This window comes from Natator depressus, chromosome 4 (assembly GCF_965152275.1).
Source record: "Natator depressus isolate rNatDep1 chromosome 4, rNatDep2.hap1, whole genome shotgun sequence".
NCBI classification, from domain to species: domain Eukaryota; kingdom Metazoa; phylum Chordata; order Testudines; family Cheloniidae; genus Natator; species Natator depressus.
In genome coordinates this window covers 110929781-110946873 of record NC_134237.1, presented here as the reverse complement: position 1 = coordinate 110946873, position 17093 = coordinate 110929781, and the positions used below count along the sequence as shown (strand labels likewise).

Here is a 17093-nt window from a genome sequence, read left to right as displayed (position 1 = left end):
TCTCATGACAGTTTGTGAACAAAATCGTGAAAAAATAGATGGCACTGTCACAGCCAAAGTTCTCAACATTCAGCTTAAGAGAAATGTTGAACGCATGCAGAGTACCCTGAAGCCTATTTCTGTAGCCTTGAACAAAATGCAGGGAAATAGCTGTTTTACTGCTGATGCTGTTGAAATTTGGAAGGAACTGAGTGAGATCTTAAAGAGAGATATATGCAATGACAGTTCAATTACAAGCATTAAAAAAAGAATGGGACAAGCACTTTCTCAATACTCGGTACCAGGATCAAACCTTAACTGCTGAAGAGGAGGAGCTGGCTAGGACATGGACATGATTTAATTGGGGATTGGTCCTGCTTTGAGCAGGGGGTTGGACTAGATGACCTCCTGAGGTCCCTTCCAACCCTGATATTCTATGATTCTATGATCCAGCAATCATCCCTCCATAATGCCAAATATAATAAACTTCAGAGCTAAGGGTGAACCATTCTGGAAATATATGTTTGCTGATGATATTTTAAAGAAAGTCACACCAGTGAATTGGTGGAAGTCACTTAAGCACTTGGATTCAGAGACTGTTGAAGTGATAATCTCACTTTTAACAGTAATAGCTTCTTCTGCCAGTGTAGAAAGAATATTTTCTTCCTTTGGACTAATTCATTCCAAATTGAGAAATCGTTTGAGACCTGAAAAAGCAGGAAAGCTTGTTTTTCTTTTCCAGATTATGAACAAACAGGAAAATGAAGTTGAAGACAACTGAGTTAGCTGCAGAAGCCAATATTTTAAGTTTCTCATGTTGACCTGGCTGACCTAGTCTATTTAATTTTAGTTTGGTTTTTTTTTTTTTAATATTTCATTTAACTATTTTAACAAAAACAAACCTGATTTTAAAAAACGAATGTTTAACTAAATTCATGTGCTTTTTTTGTGAAAATATTATGTGCTTGCTGTTGAAGAAAAAAATCCAGAATACATAATATTGTTGTTTTAGTTAAATAAAACAATTTAAACGTCTGTCTGGTGACGTTCTCCTTCTAATACATGGCAAGAAAATCCTCCAAATATTAATGATTAACCTGTTGATTGGAGATAGTTCATCTCCCAACGACTTCATAAATATCTGCATCAATTCCCTTTGGTAAATGAAATAACCAATCATTCATTTTCTGATATAGCTGTAAAACTAATCTGAAAATTTTTTTTTTAAAAAAATCACTTTAAAAATGTATAGCGTGCACCTTCTAAAAACGAAACCTACATCTATCTCTGAGTTGTGAAGAATATGTATTCACGTTATAACAACCAACAAGAATGAACTTTTATGTAGAAATCCATGATTAAAATCGAGTCTTCCCGACTAGTGATTTAAATCAAATCCATATTGCTAAATTTCCACCCACCCACCCCCGTCCATAAAGGTATATATTTTTAAAATTAGTTTTAGTTGTTAGTGTACATTATGATTTTTTTCAAGACTTTCAAAAGTTAACTATTTGCTAAAATAAAATTTTAAAAGAAAATATAGGGGGAAATGGCAAGCATCAATGGTTTACAGCAAATCTTGAAGACATATTATTGGTCCGAGAACATTCCGATATTTAGTTTCCCTCTCAATGATAAAGAGAGGGGAAGAGAACTGTTCCTTTCTCCTCACCCCTTTAAGAATAAGGGGGGGGGGGGACGACAGGGTCAGGTAATTCATAAAAATCCACTCTCTGCCTTCCCCTAAATTTAAGTTGGTCATTTCTGTCTCTCAATTTTTGTGTCATCTACTTCCTATGTTGGTATTGTCTTCCTTCCATCAGTCTCTCTCCCTATTTTCTGTCTGAATTCTAATGCTTTTTTTTTGGGGGGGGGGGCACACAGGCATCTTCTGGGATAGTCCTTCACTTCTCCCCATTTTCATACACAGTAAGTAGCTCCATTTAGAAGGGACAATTCATTTTTTTGCAAATTGCTTGCTAGTTTCCTTGGTCAGTGATATTTCAATAAAATTGAGAGGTGAATCCATATTTCTCCCCAAACGTATCTATTTTTAGCTTTCAAATGTTGGCAAGTATTTTCTTCCATCCCACAGACAGCTGCATTGCAGCTATTCCCTTTCCAACTAAGCTCTGGAGACTGCTCCCTTCAGAACCAGTTTCTTCGGATGCTCAAAGTAAGATACTTCCTCTTCTCTGCAGACTTCGTCATGATCTACACTAGAAAATTAGGTCAACATAACTACATTGCTCCACATTCTTCTGTTAACCCAGCTACCTCTCGGGTAGGTGGATTATCTACATCACTGTAGTGTTTTAAGTGTAGACATGTGTTACTTCTATAGCCTCCCAAGCCCCACAGCCTGAGGAACAAAGGACAAAGTCTGGTCACAGCTGAGGTAACACTAATTTTAGCCAATCCACCCAGTCATCCCCCCGCCCCCTTCTCCAGTTCCCAACAATTTGGGTCATCTTAAAATGCTCCCTGGACTAGACATGTTCATTCCTATGTTAATGAACAAGGTGTTCATGTAAAGATGCCAGTAGGAGCTGAAAAAACCCAGTCATGATTGTGTGATCCTTTGCAGATTCATTGCTGACTACTTCAGCACCATTGTGAAAGAGCAGAAACAGCTGGTAAGAGCACAAGGAGAAGGGGGATTTCTCACCACTCCTTTACTCATGGAACCAGGATTCTGGAGGCACATGACCGCACAGTCCACTCAAGGCATAACCCATTAATGAGAGAAAGGCTTATCCCAATACCTTCTAATTTCTTGTCCTGCCTCCCTCTCATTCCCTCTCTCTTTCCGACGGACAAGTTAGAACTGTAGTCACTGTTAAACAGGGAAAGTTCTAGGTAATGATGAGTCAAAGGAGTCCAGAAGAGCAGGCAGTTTCTCAAGAAGAATATTAAAGGCACAACTGCAAACTATTCTGATGTGAAGGAAAGATAAGAATAATAAGAGGCCAACATGGCTCCATAAGTAGCTCTTTAATGACCTGAAAATCAAAAAAGGACTCCTATAAATAGTGGAAAAATGGACAAATTGCTCAGGAGTACAAAAAATTAGCACAAGCACATAGGGACAAAATCAGAAAAGCTACGGCACAAAATGAGTTACACCCACCAAGGGACATTAAAGGCAATAACAAAATGTTTAATACACTAAAAGCAAGAGAAAGACAAAGTAAAGTATAGGTCCTTTACTTGGCAGGGAAGATGATCTAACAACTGATTACATCAAGAAGGGTGAGATGTTTAGTGCCTGTTTTCCTTCAGTCTCCACTAAAAAGGTTATGGCAACCAGATACTCAACATAGTTAATATAAACAACAAGGAAGAAGGAACAAATGCCAAAATAGGGAAAGAACGGGTTAAAGAATATTTAGATAAGTTAGATGTATTCACGTTGGCAAGGCCTGATGAAATTCATCCCAGGGTACTTAAGAAACTAGCTGAAGCGATCTCAGAACTGTTAGCAATTATCTTCAAGAATTCCTGGAGGATGGGTGAAGTTCCAGAGGACTAGAGATGGGCAAACATAGTACCTATCTTTAAAAAGAGGAACAAAGAAGAACAAGGGAATTATGGGCCAATCAGCCTAACATTGATACCTGGAAAGATACTGGAACAAATTATTAAACAATAAATTTGTAAGCACCTAGAGGATAATAGGGTTATACAGAATAGCCAGCATGGATTTGTCACGTCAAGAAAAAAAAACGTGCCAAACCAACTGCTAGTTTCAGCTGGGTGTAGAGCATGTATAAGGTTTACCCCCACCCCAGCACGAGTATAAATAGCAGCATATAGGACAAGACACAGCTTACGCGAGAAAAGACAAGAGACAGAAGGGTGTGGGTATATACCTGAGTACATACCCTACATAGCTCTTTACTTGCCCAAGACGTGCCTTCCTGCCTATCCTGCTAGTTTTAGCAATGCAGTTGGCGGATGTGATTGCAGAGCCATTGGCCATTATCTTTGAAAACTCGTGGCGATCGGGGGAAGTCCCGGACGACTGGAAAAAGGCTAATGTAGTGCCCATCTTTAAAAAAGGGAAGGAGGAGGATCCTGGGAACTACAGGCCAGTCAGCCTCACCTCAGTCCCTGGAAAAATCATGCAGCAGGTCCTCAAGGAATCAATTCTGAAGCACTTAGAGGAAAGTGATCAGGAACAGTCAGCATGGATTCACCAAGGGCAAGTCATGCCTGACTAATCTAATTGCCTTCTATGACGAGATAACTGGCTCTGTGGATGAGGGGAAAGCGGTGGATGTGTTGCTCCTTGACTTTAGCAAAGCTTTTGACATGGTCTCCCACAGTATTCTTGCCAGCAAGTTAAAGAAGTATGCGCTGGATGAATGGACTATAAGGTGGATAGAAAGTTGGCTAGATTGTCGGGCTCAACGGGTAGTGATCAATGGCTCCATGTCTAGTTGGCAGCCAGTATCAAGTGGAGTGCCCCAAGGGTCGGTCCTCGGGCCGGTTTTGTTCAATATCTTCATAAATGATCTGGAGGATGGTGTGGATTGCTCCCTCAGCAAGTTTGCAGATGACACGAAACTGGGAGGAGAAGTAGATACGCTGGAGGGTAGGGATAGGATACAGAAGGCCCTAGACAAATTAGAGGATTGGGCCAAAAGAAATCTGATGAGGTTCAACAAGGACAAGTGCAGAGTCCTGCACTTAGGACGGAAGAATCCAATGCACCGCTACAGACTAGGGACCGAATGGCTAGGCAGCAGTTCTGCGGAAAAGGACCTAGGGGTTACAGTGAACGAGAAGTTGGATATGAGTCAGCAGTGTGCCCTTGTTGCCAAGAAGGCCAATGGCATTTTGGGATGTATAGGTACGGGCATTGCCAGCAGATCGAGGGACGTGATCGTTCCCCTCTATTCGACATTGGTGAGGCCTCATCTGGAGTACTATGTCCAGTTTTGGGCCCCACACTACAAGAAGGATGTGGAAAAATTGGAAAGAGCCCAGTGGAGGGCAACAAAATTGATTAGGGGACTGGAACACATGACTTATGAGGAGAGGCTGAGGGAACTGGGATTGTTTAGTCTGCGGAAGAGACGAATGAGGGGGGATTTGATAGCTGCTTTCAACTACCTGAAAGGGGGTTCCAAAGAGGATGGCTCTAGACTGTTCTCAGTGGTACCACATAACAGAACAAGGAGTAATGGTCTCAAGTTGCAGTGGGGGAGGTTTAGGTTGGATATTAGAAAAAACTTTTTCACTAGGAGGGTGGTGAAACACTGGAATGCGTTACCTAGGGAGGTGGTGGAATCTCCTTCCTTAGATATTTTTAAGGTCAGGCTTGACAAAGCCCTGGCTGGGATGATTTAGTTGGGAACTGGTCCTGCTTTGAGCAGGGGGTTGGACTAGATGACCTCCCGAGGTCCCTTCCAACCCTGATATTCTATGATTCTATGAATGTTCTGCTGCCTCTGGGCTGCTGGAGCCTTTCCTGCCACTCTATTACCAGCAGGAGGGTGGGGTGGGGGGAGCTATTTTTTCCATGCTTTGTGTGTATAAAAAGATCTTCTACACTTTCTACAGTATGCATCCGATGAAGTGAGCTGTAGCTCACGAAAGCTTATGCTCAAATAAATTGGTTAGTCTCTAAGGTGCCACAAGTACTCCTTTTCTTTTTGCGAATACAGACTAACACGGCTGTTACTCTGAATCCTGCCACTCTGGCACAGACAAAAGGCTCCATGGGGAGGGGGAGGCAGCAGGGAAGTTCTCCAGCAGCTCTCCACTGCTGGAGCTATTCCCCCACCTCAGGGAAGGACTTCAGCAGCAGAAAAAGCCTCCGTCAGCTCCCCATTACTGGAGCTTTTCCCCATAGCCAAAGACTCAGCTACTGGGGAAACGCTCAGGAAGCTCTTTCCCCTCTGTCTCGACCCTACCAGAGCCTTTCCTCATTGCAGTGCTCCAGTAGTGGGGGGTTGCTGAAGACTTTCCCCACTGCCTCCCTAAATCAGAGTTCTTCACTGACGTGACTAGCCACATAGCCACACCTGGCAATGTGGACGCAACTTGCTCTTCACTTCAGCATGTAGCTACACGTCCCCTACAGGACATCACCAGTGATAGCATAGACACAGCCTAAGAGATTGCAAAATCTACACAAAAGGAGTAGATGTGAAAAAACAACCAGCAGGGGGGTGTCCTACTTATCAATGACAATGGATTGTCTGATTATATCTTGGGGTGCAAACAGGCACCCACGGTCTTTCACTAAGGAGGCAAACTGACATCATGACTTGTCTCATGAATGGAAGATCACAGCCAAGCCTGGCTGTAAAATGCTGGATGGACTTTGGGTGAGCATTGCTCTGTAAGAAATGAAAATATCTAATTAAGTAAATCTAGGTTCCAGAATGCATGTTATAATTTTATTTTATACATAGCCATTTGTTTCCAATACTTCTACTGGCTACCACTTGAATCTCTATATTTTGCTAAATAAGCTTTTACTTGTTTTTATTACAAATGTATCTAAGAAAAGTGTGTTAAATGGAAAAGTGATCTGAGGTGTAACTGGTAAGCTGGGGTGTATTATTCTTTGCAAGCAGCGAATCTGTGAATACAAGTGTCCACTGGAACAGGGGCTGCACACTCCAGAGAGATTCTCAGAGAAGGCTCGGGGATTGAAGTGTGCCTACTGCAGTGATCCCCAAACTTTTCACATCATGCCCCCCCTTACCTCTGTTTATGCCCCCACCCAGAGAGCCATGGGCGGGAGCTGGGCCACAGCTCTGGGGGTGCGGGGAGGAGAATACACGGATAGAGATAAGGAGGTTGAGGCTGGGGCCTGGTCTGAGGCTGGGAGCGGGGCCCGGAACAGAGACGAGGCTGGGGCCAGGGCCAGGAGTGGGCCACTTTTGAGGGCTGAGGCTCAGGCTGTAGCTGGGTATGGAACTGTGGCAGGCTGGGTGCCAGGGGCCGAAGCTGGAGCCACAGCTGCAGGCGGGAGCAGAGCTGTGGCTGGGGCCGTGGCTGGACTGGAGCAGAGCCGGGGGAAGAGCGGGGCTGGATGGTGCTCCCTCCACAGCCTCCATGGAGGCTGACCCAGGCCCTGCCACACCCCCACAAATGTTCCTCCTACTGGCCTACTGCTAACAAGTAGATGGGCAGCAGGGCCTGTGTAGGCCTAGCATTGAGTGCTTGTGTTGTCCGTGGAGTTGGGGAGCTGACCACCAGCAAGCAAACCTCTCCCTAGGCTTCAAAGCTAAAGCTACAACTTCAAAACACCACCTACAAAGCTATTTTTAGAGGGCTAGCACAAGCCCTGCCAAAAGCAAGTCTATCGTCACAGACAGTGTAGATATACGCAGTGCTTTCTCTTTTTTCCTGGTCAAACTTTAATCCCTCCTCACCCCCCTCTGGCTGTTGGAAGGGAACAACAGTATTCTCTCCCCCAGTCACTTTCCTGATGTGAGTTGTTTATGTCTTCACTGTTCACTGTTGACTGTATGAATAATATCTGGCAATGTCTCTAAATGTAATTATGCTCATGTACAATTCAAGCCTATGACCTAAGTCAAAAGTGAAATGGAACTACACACTGTTCCAGCATCACAAGAATCCCAGGAGAGAAAAGCCAGCTGCTAAGAGACATCACAGTTTAACCTAGACTTGGAGAGAAATATATAGCTTTCCTCTCCATATATGATATAGCTTTGCTTAAGGCAAATGATCACAGAAATATAGTGGACAGTGGGGAGATCAGTATTAAAAGGTACTGAAGCCATTAGTTCAAAAACATCACTTTACTAAGTAGCTAAAAAAGGAAACAGTAAGGGAATAAGGGAGACTGGCATGGTTAAACAGTTAGGCAGTTTACACACTTATGGTCATACTTTTGCATGTTTGGGTTTCTTTTAAGTTTAACCTTAGCACTGTATTTCTTGGCTTTTTAAGGTTGTTGCTAACCAATATTCTAAGGACTTTTACCCTTAAGTTACTGATATGTAATCTGAATTTAAGTTTCATCTTCTAGGTGATCTGCAAAGAACTTTCGAAAAACTGGAATTCTGCCCTTTTTTTATGATATATAAAAGACTTTAAAAAATTATGTCAAGTTTGCTATGCCCTGGTTTTTCTAGAGGACATCCAGGTGATCAAGAATATTTATTGTAAAATCCAACAAGTTAGATGAAGAGATTTGACTGCTGAAACTTTAACAAAAGTTCATCTATTTAAATATTTGTTAGTCACTGGTAGTAAATAGGGGTCAACAGAAATATGAAAACAGAATTTTGAACAGTTGGACAAAAAAAGTATTTCCCTTCAACTGCTCAATTTTCATTCTTGTGATGTCATTATTCCACTCTAGCAGATCTTGGGAGACGCACAAGAAGAAAAAGAATGTCCCTCAATCTCTTCTGCTTCTCCTTTCTACCTGTAAAAGGTGCTCAGGAGCAAACGGTCATAAGGAAGTGGAGAAAGCAGGAACCCAGCAAAGCAGGGAGACATACCCTCCTTTTTCCTACACTCTGAGCAGGAGATTTGGAGAGTAAACAACCTCTTCCCTTAGCTGTCACCTGCTTCCCAACTTGGTGTCTGGGACTGCATGCAAGCCATTGTTACCGCAGCAGGTTCTGATCTTGCTATTTAAAAAACTATTTTTTTAAAATGTGGGTCTTATAAACTAAAATTTGACCCTATGCAGCAGATGCTAACTAGATGACTTCAGTGAATTAAATTTTTTACCTTACTCTTTGGGGGGGGACGGAGGGGGGAGGTTACAGAGTTACAAAACAATTTGAAGTCTTTCTGAACACACCATTATGTCAGATCAGGAATCCTTTCCCCTAATTTATTTTAAATTTGGCCAAAAAATTTTTTTCCTAGGCCCCAGACTATCAATTGTGAAGATCATATTCTTTTCTATTTAGATTCTGGGAAAGGAATAGAGGGGGGGGGACACCTCATGAAAATTAAACTGCATTGTTATTAATGGAGTAACAGTCACAGTGACACACTTTTAAAGAGCTGGTATCATTTTCACCCCAATATGCTTTTAGATTAGGAAGGGCTTTAAAAAAAAAAAGACACTGGTATTTTACTGTAAAAGCAGAAGTGAATTTTGAGATCAAATGCATTTTCTCCAATCCCTGCTTTTATTTTCTGACTGCAAGTAGCAGGTGAATTTTGTTTTATTTGTTGATGCTCAGGACTTGCAATTAGGTTAGTTCAACTGCCTTCTATCTTCTGCTAATGATATCAGCATGTGACCACCACCCACACACTGCATGTTGGAATCAGAGTGAGGAGGAGCAGCAAGTTTGATCTCAAAATAAATTAACTACCACCACAATTGGTGTTTGTAAACAAAGCTCTTAATTTAAAAATATGTTTTGAAGAATTAAATGATTCTAAATAGCTTAACATGACAGCTATGGTTTGAATAGGTAAACCAAAACAAACATCTTAAGAATACTTCACCTTTTCCAATTCTCTTGGTATTCGCATACATGTGTATACTCTCTCTCGCCGTTCTGTGTATTTTGCTTCATTATGTTCAAGGAAGTAACCTCTTGTTAGTTCAGCACTGATGAACCTCAGCAATGAAAGGTCTGCACAGAGGAAAACAGATAAAAACAAGTAAAACCTGTACAGAAGATATATCATACATTAACTTAACTCTAAAAATGACAAGCCCAATTATGCGTCCTTTTTTCAAGCCCCCCGCAAATATTTCTTGACCTGTAAAGCCTCCTACAACCTTTAACTCAGGCTAGGTCTACACGAGGAGCTCTCTGTCAGTATACTCCAGCAAAGCACTCCTAGTGGGGATACAGTTTATTCAGGCAACTCTGTTTTTATCTGTATGGCTTATTCCAGCCCCCAGAGTAAAATAAGCTATACTTGCAAAAGTGCAGTTTTGTTGGTATAACTGCATCTACACTACGTACTTTTACCAGCACAGCTAGGTCAGTGAGAGATCACACCTCATCACACCCTTGACAGGCACAGCTATGCTTGCAAAAGCTTGTAGTGTAGACCTGGTCTTAGTCTTTAAGAAATTTCTAAAATAAGTTTAGTGTTATTGAAAGCTTTCAAATATTTAATATTTTCCTTCTCAGAGACACTGACAGTGTGTTCTTCATACTTTATTAAAATCTTCGCTGATACCCATATTAAAATGCTCATAAATACATGACCAACTAATTCAATGCACAAAAATCATCATCACAAATCAGACACACTTGTGACCATTTGAAGAAACCTAGACCTCTCAATGGCACATAGATCTGATATGGCAATGATAAGAGCTTTTTTTTTTTTTTTTTTTTAAATTGTGTTACAAACATTCACAGTAACTTCCATTTTGATGGCATGGAGTAGTACTCAACACTTTTTGGAAGTGTTTCCTCTTATGATGATGTGAATTCATAGATTCCAAGTCCAGATGGGACCATTATGATCATCAACCCAGACTTCCTGAATAACACAGGGCATAAAACTTCCCTAAAGACTTAGACTGGTCTACATTACAAAGTTAGGCTGAACTAAGATGCCTTGCATCAACCTATTTGTGCATGTCTACACTCCAATTTGTCTTTGGCCAACATAAGTGCTCTATTGCAGTGACACACTACAATCACTTCCCTGAATGGCACACAGACAACTGAAATTGACGCAGTGCGAGTGTATACACTGCATGACCTGTGTCAACCCTAACAGTCCTCCAGCAGTTGTCCCACAATACCCCATTCCCTGCAGCAGTGACCACTCTAGTCACAATTTATACTCCACTGCCAGGGGTTACAGAGACCAGAAGCCACCATCCCCTTTAAAATTCCCTGCATGTTTTTGAAGCGACTTTTCCTAATTGCCCACGTTGGCAAGCACACCTACCAGCTTGCCATTGTTGTGTGCAACTGCCCAAACAACCATGCCAGCTCCATGCGCTAGAAGTTCTCCTGCCTGGACTAGACAGGAAGTATTGGATCTCCTGGGCCTGTGGGGACAAGAGACTGTGCAACAACAGCTAAGGACCAGCCGTACAAACATAGACATCTAAGATCATATTGTATGAGGGATGCAGGCAAAAGGGTATGAAAGGGATCAGCAGCACCGCCATATGAAAGTGAAGGGACTTTGCCAGGGAGCGCAACAATAGATCTGGTGCTACACCGCAGACCTGCAGCTTCTACAAGGAACTGTATGTCACATTTGGCAGAGACCCTACCAGCACCCCAAAGACCATTATGGATACCTCGGAAGAACTTGAGGCTGAGACCACTGCCATGAACAATGAGGAGGAGGAAGAGGAAGATACAGCAGAGGACTCCAGCCATGCCATGAGCCAGGACCCGTTTGAGACTCTGCCACAGTATACCCAGTCCCATCAGGTGAGCATGGATGAGCATGCATTTTCCTTACAAAGTTTAAATTTAAAGATGTTGCCTGTTATCAAGAGAAAGGTACAGACTTTTCATTGTTTTATTCATAAAAGAAGAGGCAGAGATTCAACAAGCAGAGGTAGAGTGGGCATCTGTTTTTCATTCCCCTGTTGGATTGTAGGGAGTGCGGGCTGGAGATGAGAAGGAAGCCTGTGCAGGATTCCGATTAAGTGTCCAGGTATGTCCTTTTTAGCCCTGGTCTACACTAGGACTTTAGGTCGAATTTAGCAGCATTAAATCGATGTAAACCTGCACCCGTCCACACGATGAAGCCCTTTATTTCGACTTAACGGGCTCTTAAAATCGATTTCCTTACTCCACCCCTGACAAGTGGATTAGCGCTTAAATCGGCCTTGCCGGGTCGAATTTGGGGTACCGTGGACACAATTCGACGGTATTGGCCTCCGGGAGCTATCCCAGAGTGCTCCATTTTGACCGCTCTGGACAGCACTCTCAACTCAGATGCACTGGCCAGGTAGACAGGAAAAGAACCGCGAACTTTTGAATCTCATTTCCTGTTTGGCCAGCGTGGCAAGCTGCAGGTGACCATGCAGAGCTCATCAGCAGAGGTGACCATGATGGAGTCTCAGAATCGCAAAAGAGCTCCAGCATGGACCGAACGGGAGGTACAGGATCTGATCGCTGTATGGGGAGAGGAATCCGTGCTATCAGAACTCCGTTCCAGTTTTCGAAATGCCAAAACCTTTGTCAAAATCTCCCAGGGCATGAAGGACAGAGGCCATAACAGGGACCCGAAGCAGTGCCGCGTGAAACTGAAGGAGCTGAGGCAAGCCTACCAGAAAACCAGAGAGGCGAACGGCCGCTCCGGGTCAGAGCCCAAAACATGCCTCTTCTATGATGAGCTGCATGCCATTTTAGGGGGTTCAGCCACCACTACCCCAGCCGTGTTGTTTGACTCCTTCAATGGAGATGGAGGCAATACGGAAGCAGGTTTTGGGGATGAAGAAGATGATGATGATGACGAGGTTGTAGATAGCTCACAGCAAGCAAGCGGAGAAACCGGTTTTCCCGACAGCCAGGAACTGTTTCTCACCCTGGACCTGGAGCCAGTACCCCCTGAACCCACCCAAGGCTGCCTCCTGGACCCGCCAGGTGGAGAAGGGACCTCTGATGAGTGTACCTTTTAAAATACTATACATGGTTTAAAAGCAAGCATGTGAAAGGATTAATTTGCCCTGGCATTCGTGGCTCTCCTGGACATACTCCCAAAGCCTTTGCAAAACGTTTCTGGGGAGGGCAGCCTTATTCCATCCACCATGGTAGGACACTTTACCACTCCAGGCCAGTAGCACGTACTCGGGAATCATTGTAGAACAAAGCATTGCAGTGTATGTTTGCTGGCGTTCAAACAACATCCGTTCTTTATCTCTCTGTGTTATCCTCAGGAGAGTGATATAATTCATGGTCACCTGGTTGAAATAGGGAGCTTTTCTTAAGGGGACATTCAGAGGTGCCCGTTCCTGCTGGGCTGTTTGCCTGTGGCTGAACAGAAATGTTCCCCGCTGTTAGCCAAGGGGAGGGGGGTAGGGGGAGGGGCTAGCCACGTGGTGGGGGGAGGCAAAATGCAACCTTGGAATGAAAGCACATGTGCTATGCATATAATGTTAACAGCAAGGTTTACCGTGAAAGAGTGTACTCGTTCTATAAAACGTGTCTTTTTGCACCACTGTCCCTTTTTTTTCTCCACCAGCTGCATGTGTTTCAAGGATCACAGGATCTTCTCCTTCCCAGAGGCTAGTGAAGATTAGAAAGAAAAAAAAACGCACTCGAGATGAAATGTTCTCCGAGCTCATGCTGTCCTCCCACACTGACAGAGCACAGACGAATGCGTGGAGGCAAATAATGTCAGACTGCAGGAAAGCACAAAATGACCAGGAGGAGAGGTGGCGGGCTGAAGAGAGTAAGTGGCGGGCTGAAGAGAGGGCTGAAGCTCGAATGTGGCGACAGCGTGATGAGAGGAGGCAGGATTCAATGCTGAGGCTGCTGGAGGACCAAACCAGTATGCTCCAGTGTATGGCTGAGCTGCAGCAAAGGCAGCTGGAGCACAGACTGCCACTACAGCCCCTGTGTAACCAACCGCCCTCCTCCCCAAGTTCCATAGCCTCCACACCCAGACGCCCAAGAACGCGGTGGGGTGGCCACCGGCCAACCAGCCACTCCACCACAGAGGATTGCCCAAAAAAAGGAAGGCGGTCATTCAATAAATTTTAAAGTTGTAAACTTTTAAAGTGCTGTGTGGCATTTTCCTTCCCTCCTCCACCACCCCTCCTGGGCTACCTTGGTAGTCATCCCCCTATTTGTGTGATGAATGAATAAAGAATGCATGAATGTGAAGCAACAATGACTTTATTGCCTCTGCAAGAGGTGATCGAAGGGAGGAGGGGAGGGTGGTTAGCTTACAAGGAAGTAGAGTGAACCAAGGGGCGGGGGGTTTCATCAAGGAGAAACAAACAGAACTTTCACACCGTAGCCTGGCCAGTCATGAAACTGGTTTTCAAAGCCTCTCTGATGCGTACCGCACCCTCCTGTGCTCTTCTAACCGCCCTGGTGTCTGGCTGCGCATAACCAGCAGCCAGGCGATTTGCCTCAACCTCCCACCCCGCCATAAACGTCTCCCCCTTACTCTCACAGATATTGTGGAACACACAGCAAGCAGTAATAACAGTGGGAATATTGGTTTCGCTGAGGTCTAAGCGAGTCAGTAAACTGCGCCAGCGCGCCTTTAAACGTCCAAATGCACATTCTACCACCATTCTGCACTTGCTCAGCCTGTAGTTGAACAGCTCCCGACTGCTGTCCAGGCTGCCTGTGTACGGCTTCATGAGCCATGGCATTAAGGGGTAGGCTGGGTCCCCAAGGATACATATAGGCATTTCAACATCCCCAACAGTTATTTTCTGGTCTGGGAATAAAGTCCCTTCTTGAAGCTTTTGAAACAGACCAGAGTTCCTGAAGATGCGAGCATCATGTACCTTTCCCGGCCATCCCACGTTGATGTTGGTGAAACGTCCCTTGTGATCCACCAGAGCTTGCAGCACTATTGAAAAGTACCCCTTGCGGTTTATGTACTCGCCGGCTTGGTGCTCCGGTGCCAAGATAGGGATATGGGTTCCGTCTATGGCCCCACCACAGTTAGGGAATCCCATTGCAGCAAAGCCATCCACTATGACCTGCACATTTCCCAAGGTCACTACCCTTGATATCAGCAGATCTTTGATTGCGTGGGCTACTTGCATCACAGCAGCCCCCACAGTAGATTTGCCCACTCCAAATTGATTCCCAACTGACCGGTAGCTGTCTGGCGTTGCAAGCTTCCACAGGGCTATCGCCACTCGCTTCTCAACTGTGAGGGCTGCTCTCATCTTGGTATTCATGCGCTTCAGGGCAGGGGAAAGCAAGTCACAAAGTTCCATGAAAGTGCCCTTACGCATGCGAAAGTTTCGCAGCCACTGGGAATCGTCCCAGACCTGCAACACTATGCGGTCCCACCAGTCTGTACTTGTTTCCCGAGCCCAGAATCGGCGTTCCACAGCATGAACCTGCCTCATTAGCACCATTATGCATGCATTGGCAGGGCCCATGCTTTCAGAGAAATCTGTGTCCATGTCCTGATCACTCACGTGACCGCGCTGACGTCGCCTCCTCGCCCGGTAGCGCTTTGCCAGGTTCTGGTGCTGCATATACTGCTGGATAATGCGCGTGGTGTTTAATGGGCTCCTAATTGCCAAAGTGAGCTGAGCGGACTCCATGCTTGCCTTGGTATGGCGTCCGCACAGAAAAAAGGCGCGGAATGATTGTCTGCCGTTGCTCTGATGGAGGGAGGGGCGACTGATGACACGGCTTACAGGGTTGGCTTCAGGAGGCTAAAATCCACAAAGGGGGTGGCTTTACATCAAGGAGTAGTTCAGGCAGGACTTCACGGAGGGTTCCAATAAGAAATGGTGCACCTAAGTTATTGTTCTTATTGGAACAAGGAGATTAGCCTGGCCTCTGATTGATACATGGCTAGATCTACCTCGCAGCACCTTCTCTGTGAGTGACTGCAGTGTGACCTAGAGGAATGAGTCCCCTAGACAGGGGAGGAGGCAAATGAGTACAAAACAAATCTGGTCTATTTCTTGTTTTGATCCACTCCATCTATCTTTTACATCTTTGGCTGGCAGCAGAAGGTGCAAAAGGACATATTGCCTGCCTGCTCACCATAAGACGGTTCAATAGGACTGACTGCCGGACTAAAGAGAATGACCTGGTCAAGTCACTAAAAATTTAGTCCCTGCGCCCATGTCTGCCCAGGCGCTCCTGATCGACCTCACACAGGCGACCAGGAACACCTCGGACATGACGAGGACGGCTTCCAGTCGTACTGTACCGTCTGCTGCCAGAAGGCAATGGGTTGCTGCTACTGTGTAGCAATGCCATACCGCGTCTGCCAGCACCCAGGAGACATACGGTGACGGTTACCTGAGCGGGCTCCATGCTTGCGGTGGTATGGCGTCCGCACAGGTAACTCAGGAAAAAAGGCGCGAAACGATTGTCTGCCCTTGCTTTCACGGAGGGAGGGAGGGAAGGGGGGGACTGACGATATGTACCCAGAACCACCCGCGACAATGTTTCAGCCCCATCAGGCATTGGGATCTCAACCCAGAATTCCAATGGGCAGCGGAGACTGCGGGAACTGTGGGATAGCTACCCACAGTGCAACGCTCCGGAAGTCGACTCTAGCCTCGGTACTGTGGAAGCACTCCGCCGAGTTAATGCACTTAATGCACTTCTGTGGGGACACACACACTCGAATATATAAAACCGATTTCTAAAAAACCGACTTCTATAAATTCGACCTTATTCCGTAGTGTAGACATACCCTTAGCCTCCTGAGAGATCTTGGGGAAAGTTTTATGGAGGTACTCTGCAATCCTCTCCTGAAGTTTTCTAGGGACAGTTGCTTTATTTCCTCTACCACAGTAGGACACTTTCCCATGCTGCTCTGTGATAAGTTAGACTGTCACCATTGCAGTAAATGGGCTAGTGGCATATGGGCCCAAGCGGTTTCAGGACACCAGTAGCAGCTGTGTTCTCTGTGCCATTGTGACCCTCAGGAGTGAGATATCAGCTAAAATCACCACTACCTACGGAAAACAGTGCTAATATTCAGTATCATTACCCTACGCTCATATGCATGGAATAGGGACTGAAATTTTATAGTTTCATGCAACAGAAAATTCTCCGATGGTGGGCCATACCCACCATGGCTGGGACTGGAGAGTGGTGCTGTACTGAGGTGGTCCAAAGCTGAAACATCAATAAGCATTTCCTAGCTGAAGTATTTATAGGAATACAGAAAGGGAGTTTTGAAACTAATCTCTTTTCTTTCTGACTCTAAATCCAATGGTACGTCTTCTTTATCAGCAGCTTCTGGTGTGGCAGCTTTAAGGGTGCCCCTCCATGCCTGCAGAACACCTGACCCTGATGTGGAGAGAGAAGAGGACTAAAGAGGATACCGTCTGTGGGATCCTGGAAGCTAGTGCTGCATCGGACCACAAACAAAGGGCCTGGAGGCCCAATAGGACCAACAGCATGGAGAAAGACCAAGAGGACTGGTGAAAGGCTCAGCATTCCAGAAGGAAATGCAACAGGAAATAATGTGTCTTCTCAAGCAACAAA

At 45.0% G+C, this 17093-nt stretch overlaps 1 protein-coding gene across 2 annotated transcripts in view; it reads right to left on the bottom strand.

Moving 5' to 3' along the window:
* TAPT1 (transmembrane anterior posterior transformation 1) overlaps positions 1-17093 on the bottom strand; it is a 96055-nt gene that overhangs the window by 66713 nt on the left and 12249 nt on the right. For both annotated transcript variants that reach the window (XM_074951646.1, XM_074951647.1), the window contains exon 2: positions 9448-9578. In XM_074951646.1, the coding sequence (XP_074807747.1) occupies positions 9448-9578 (131 nt within the window). The remainder of the gene's footprint in view (positions 1-9447; positions 9579-17093) is intronic.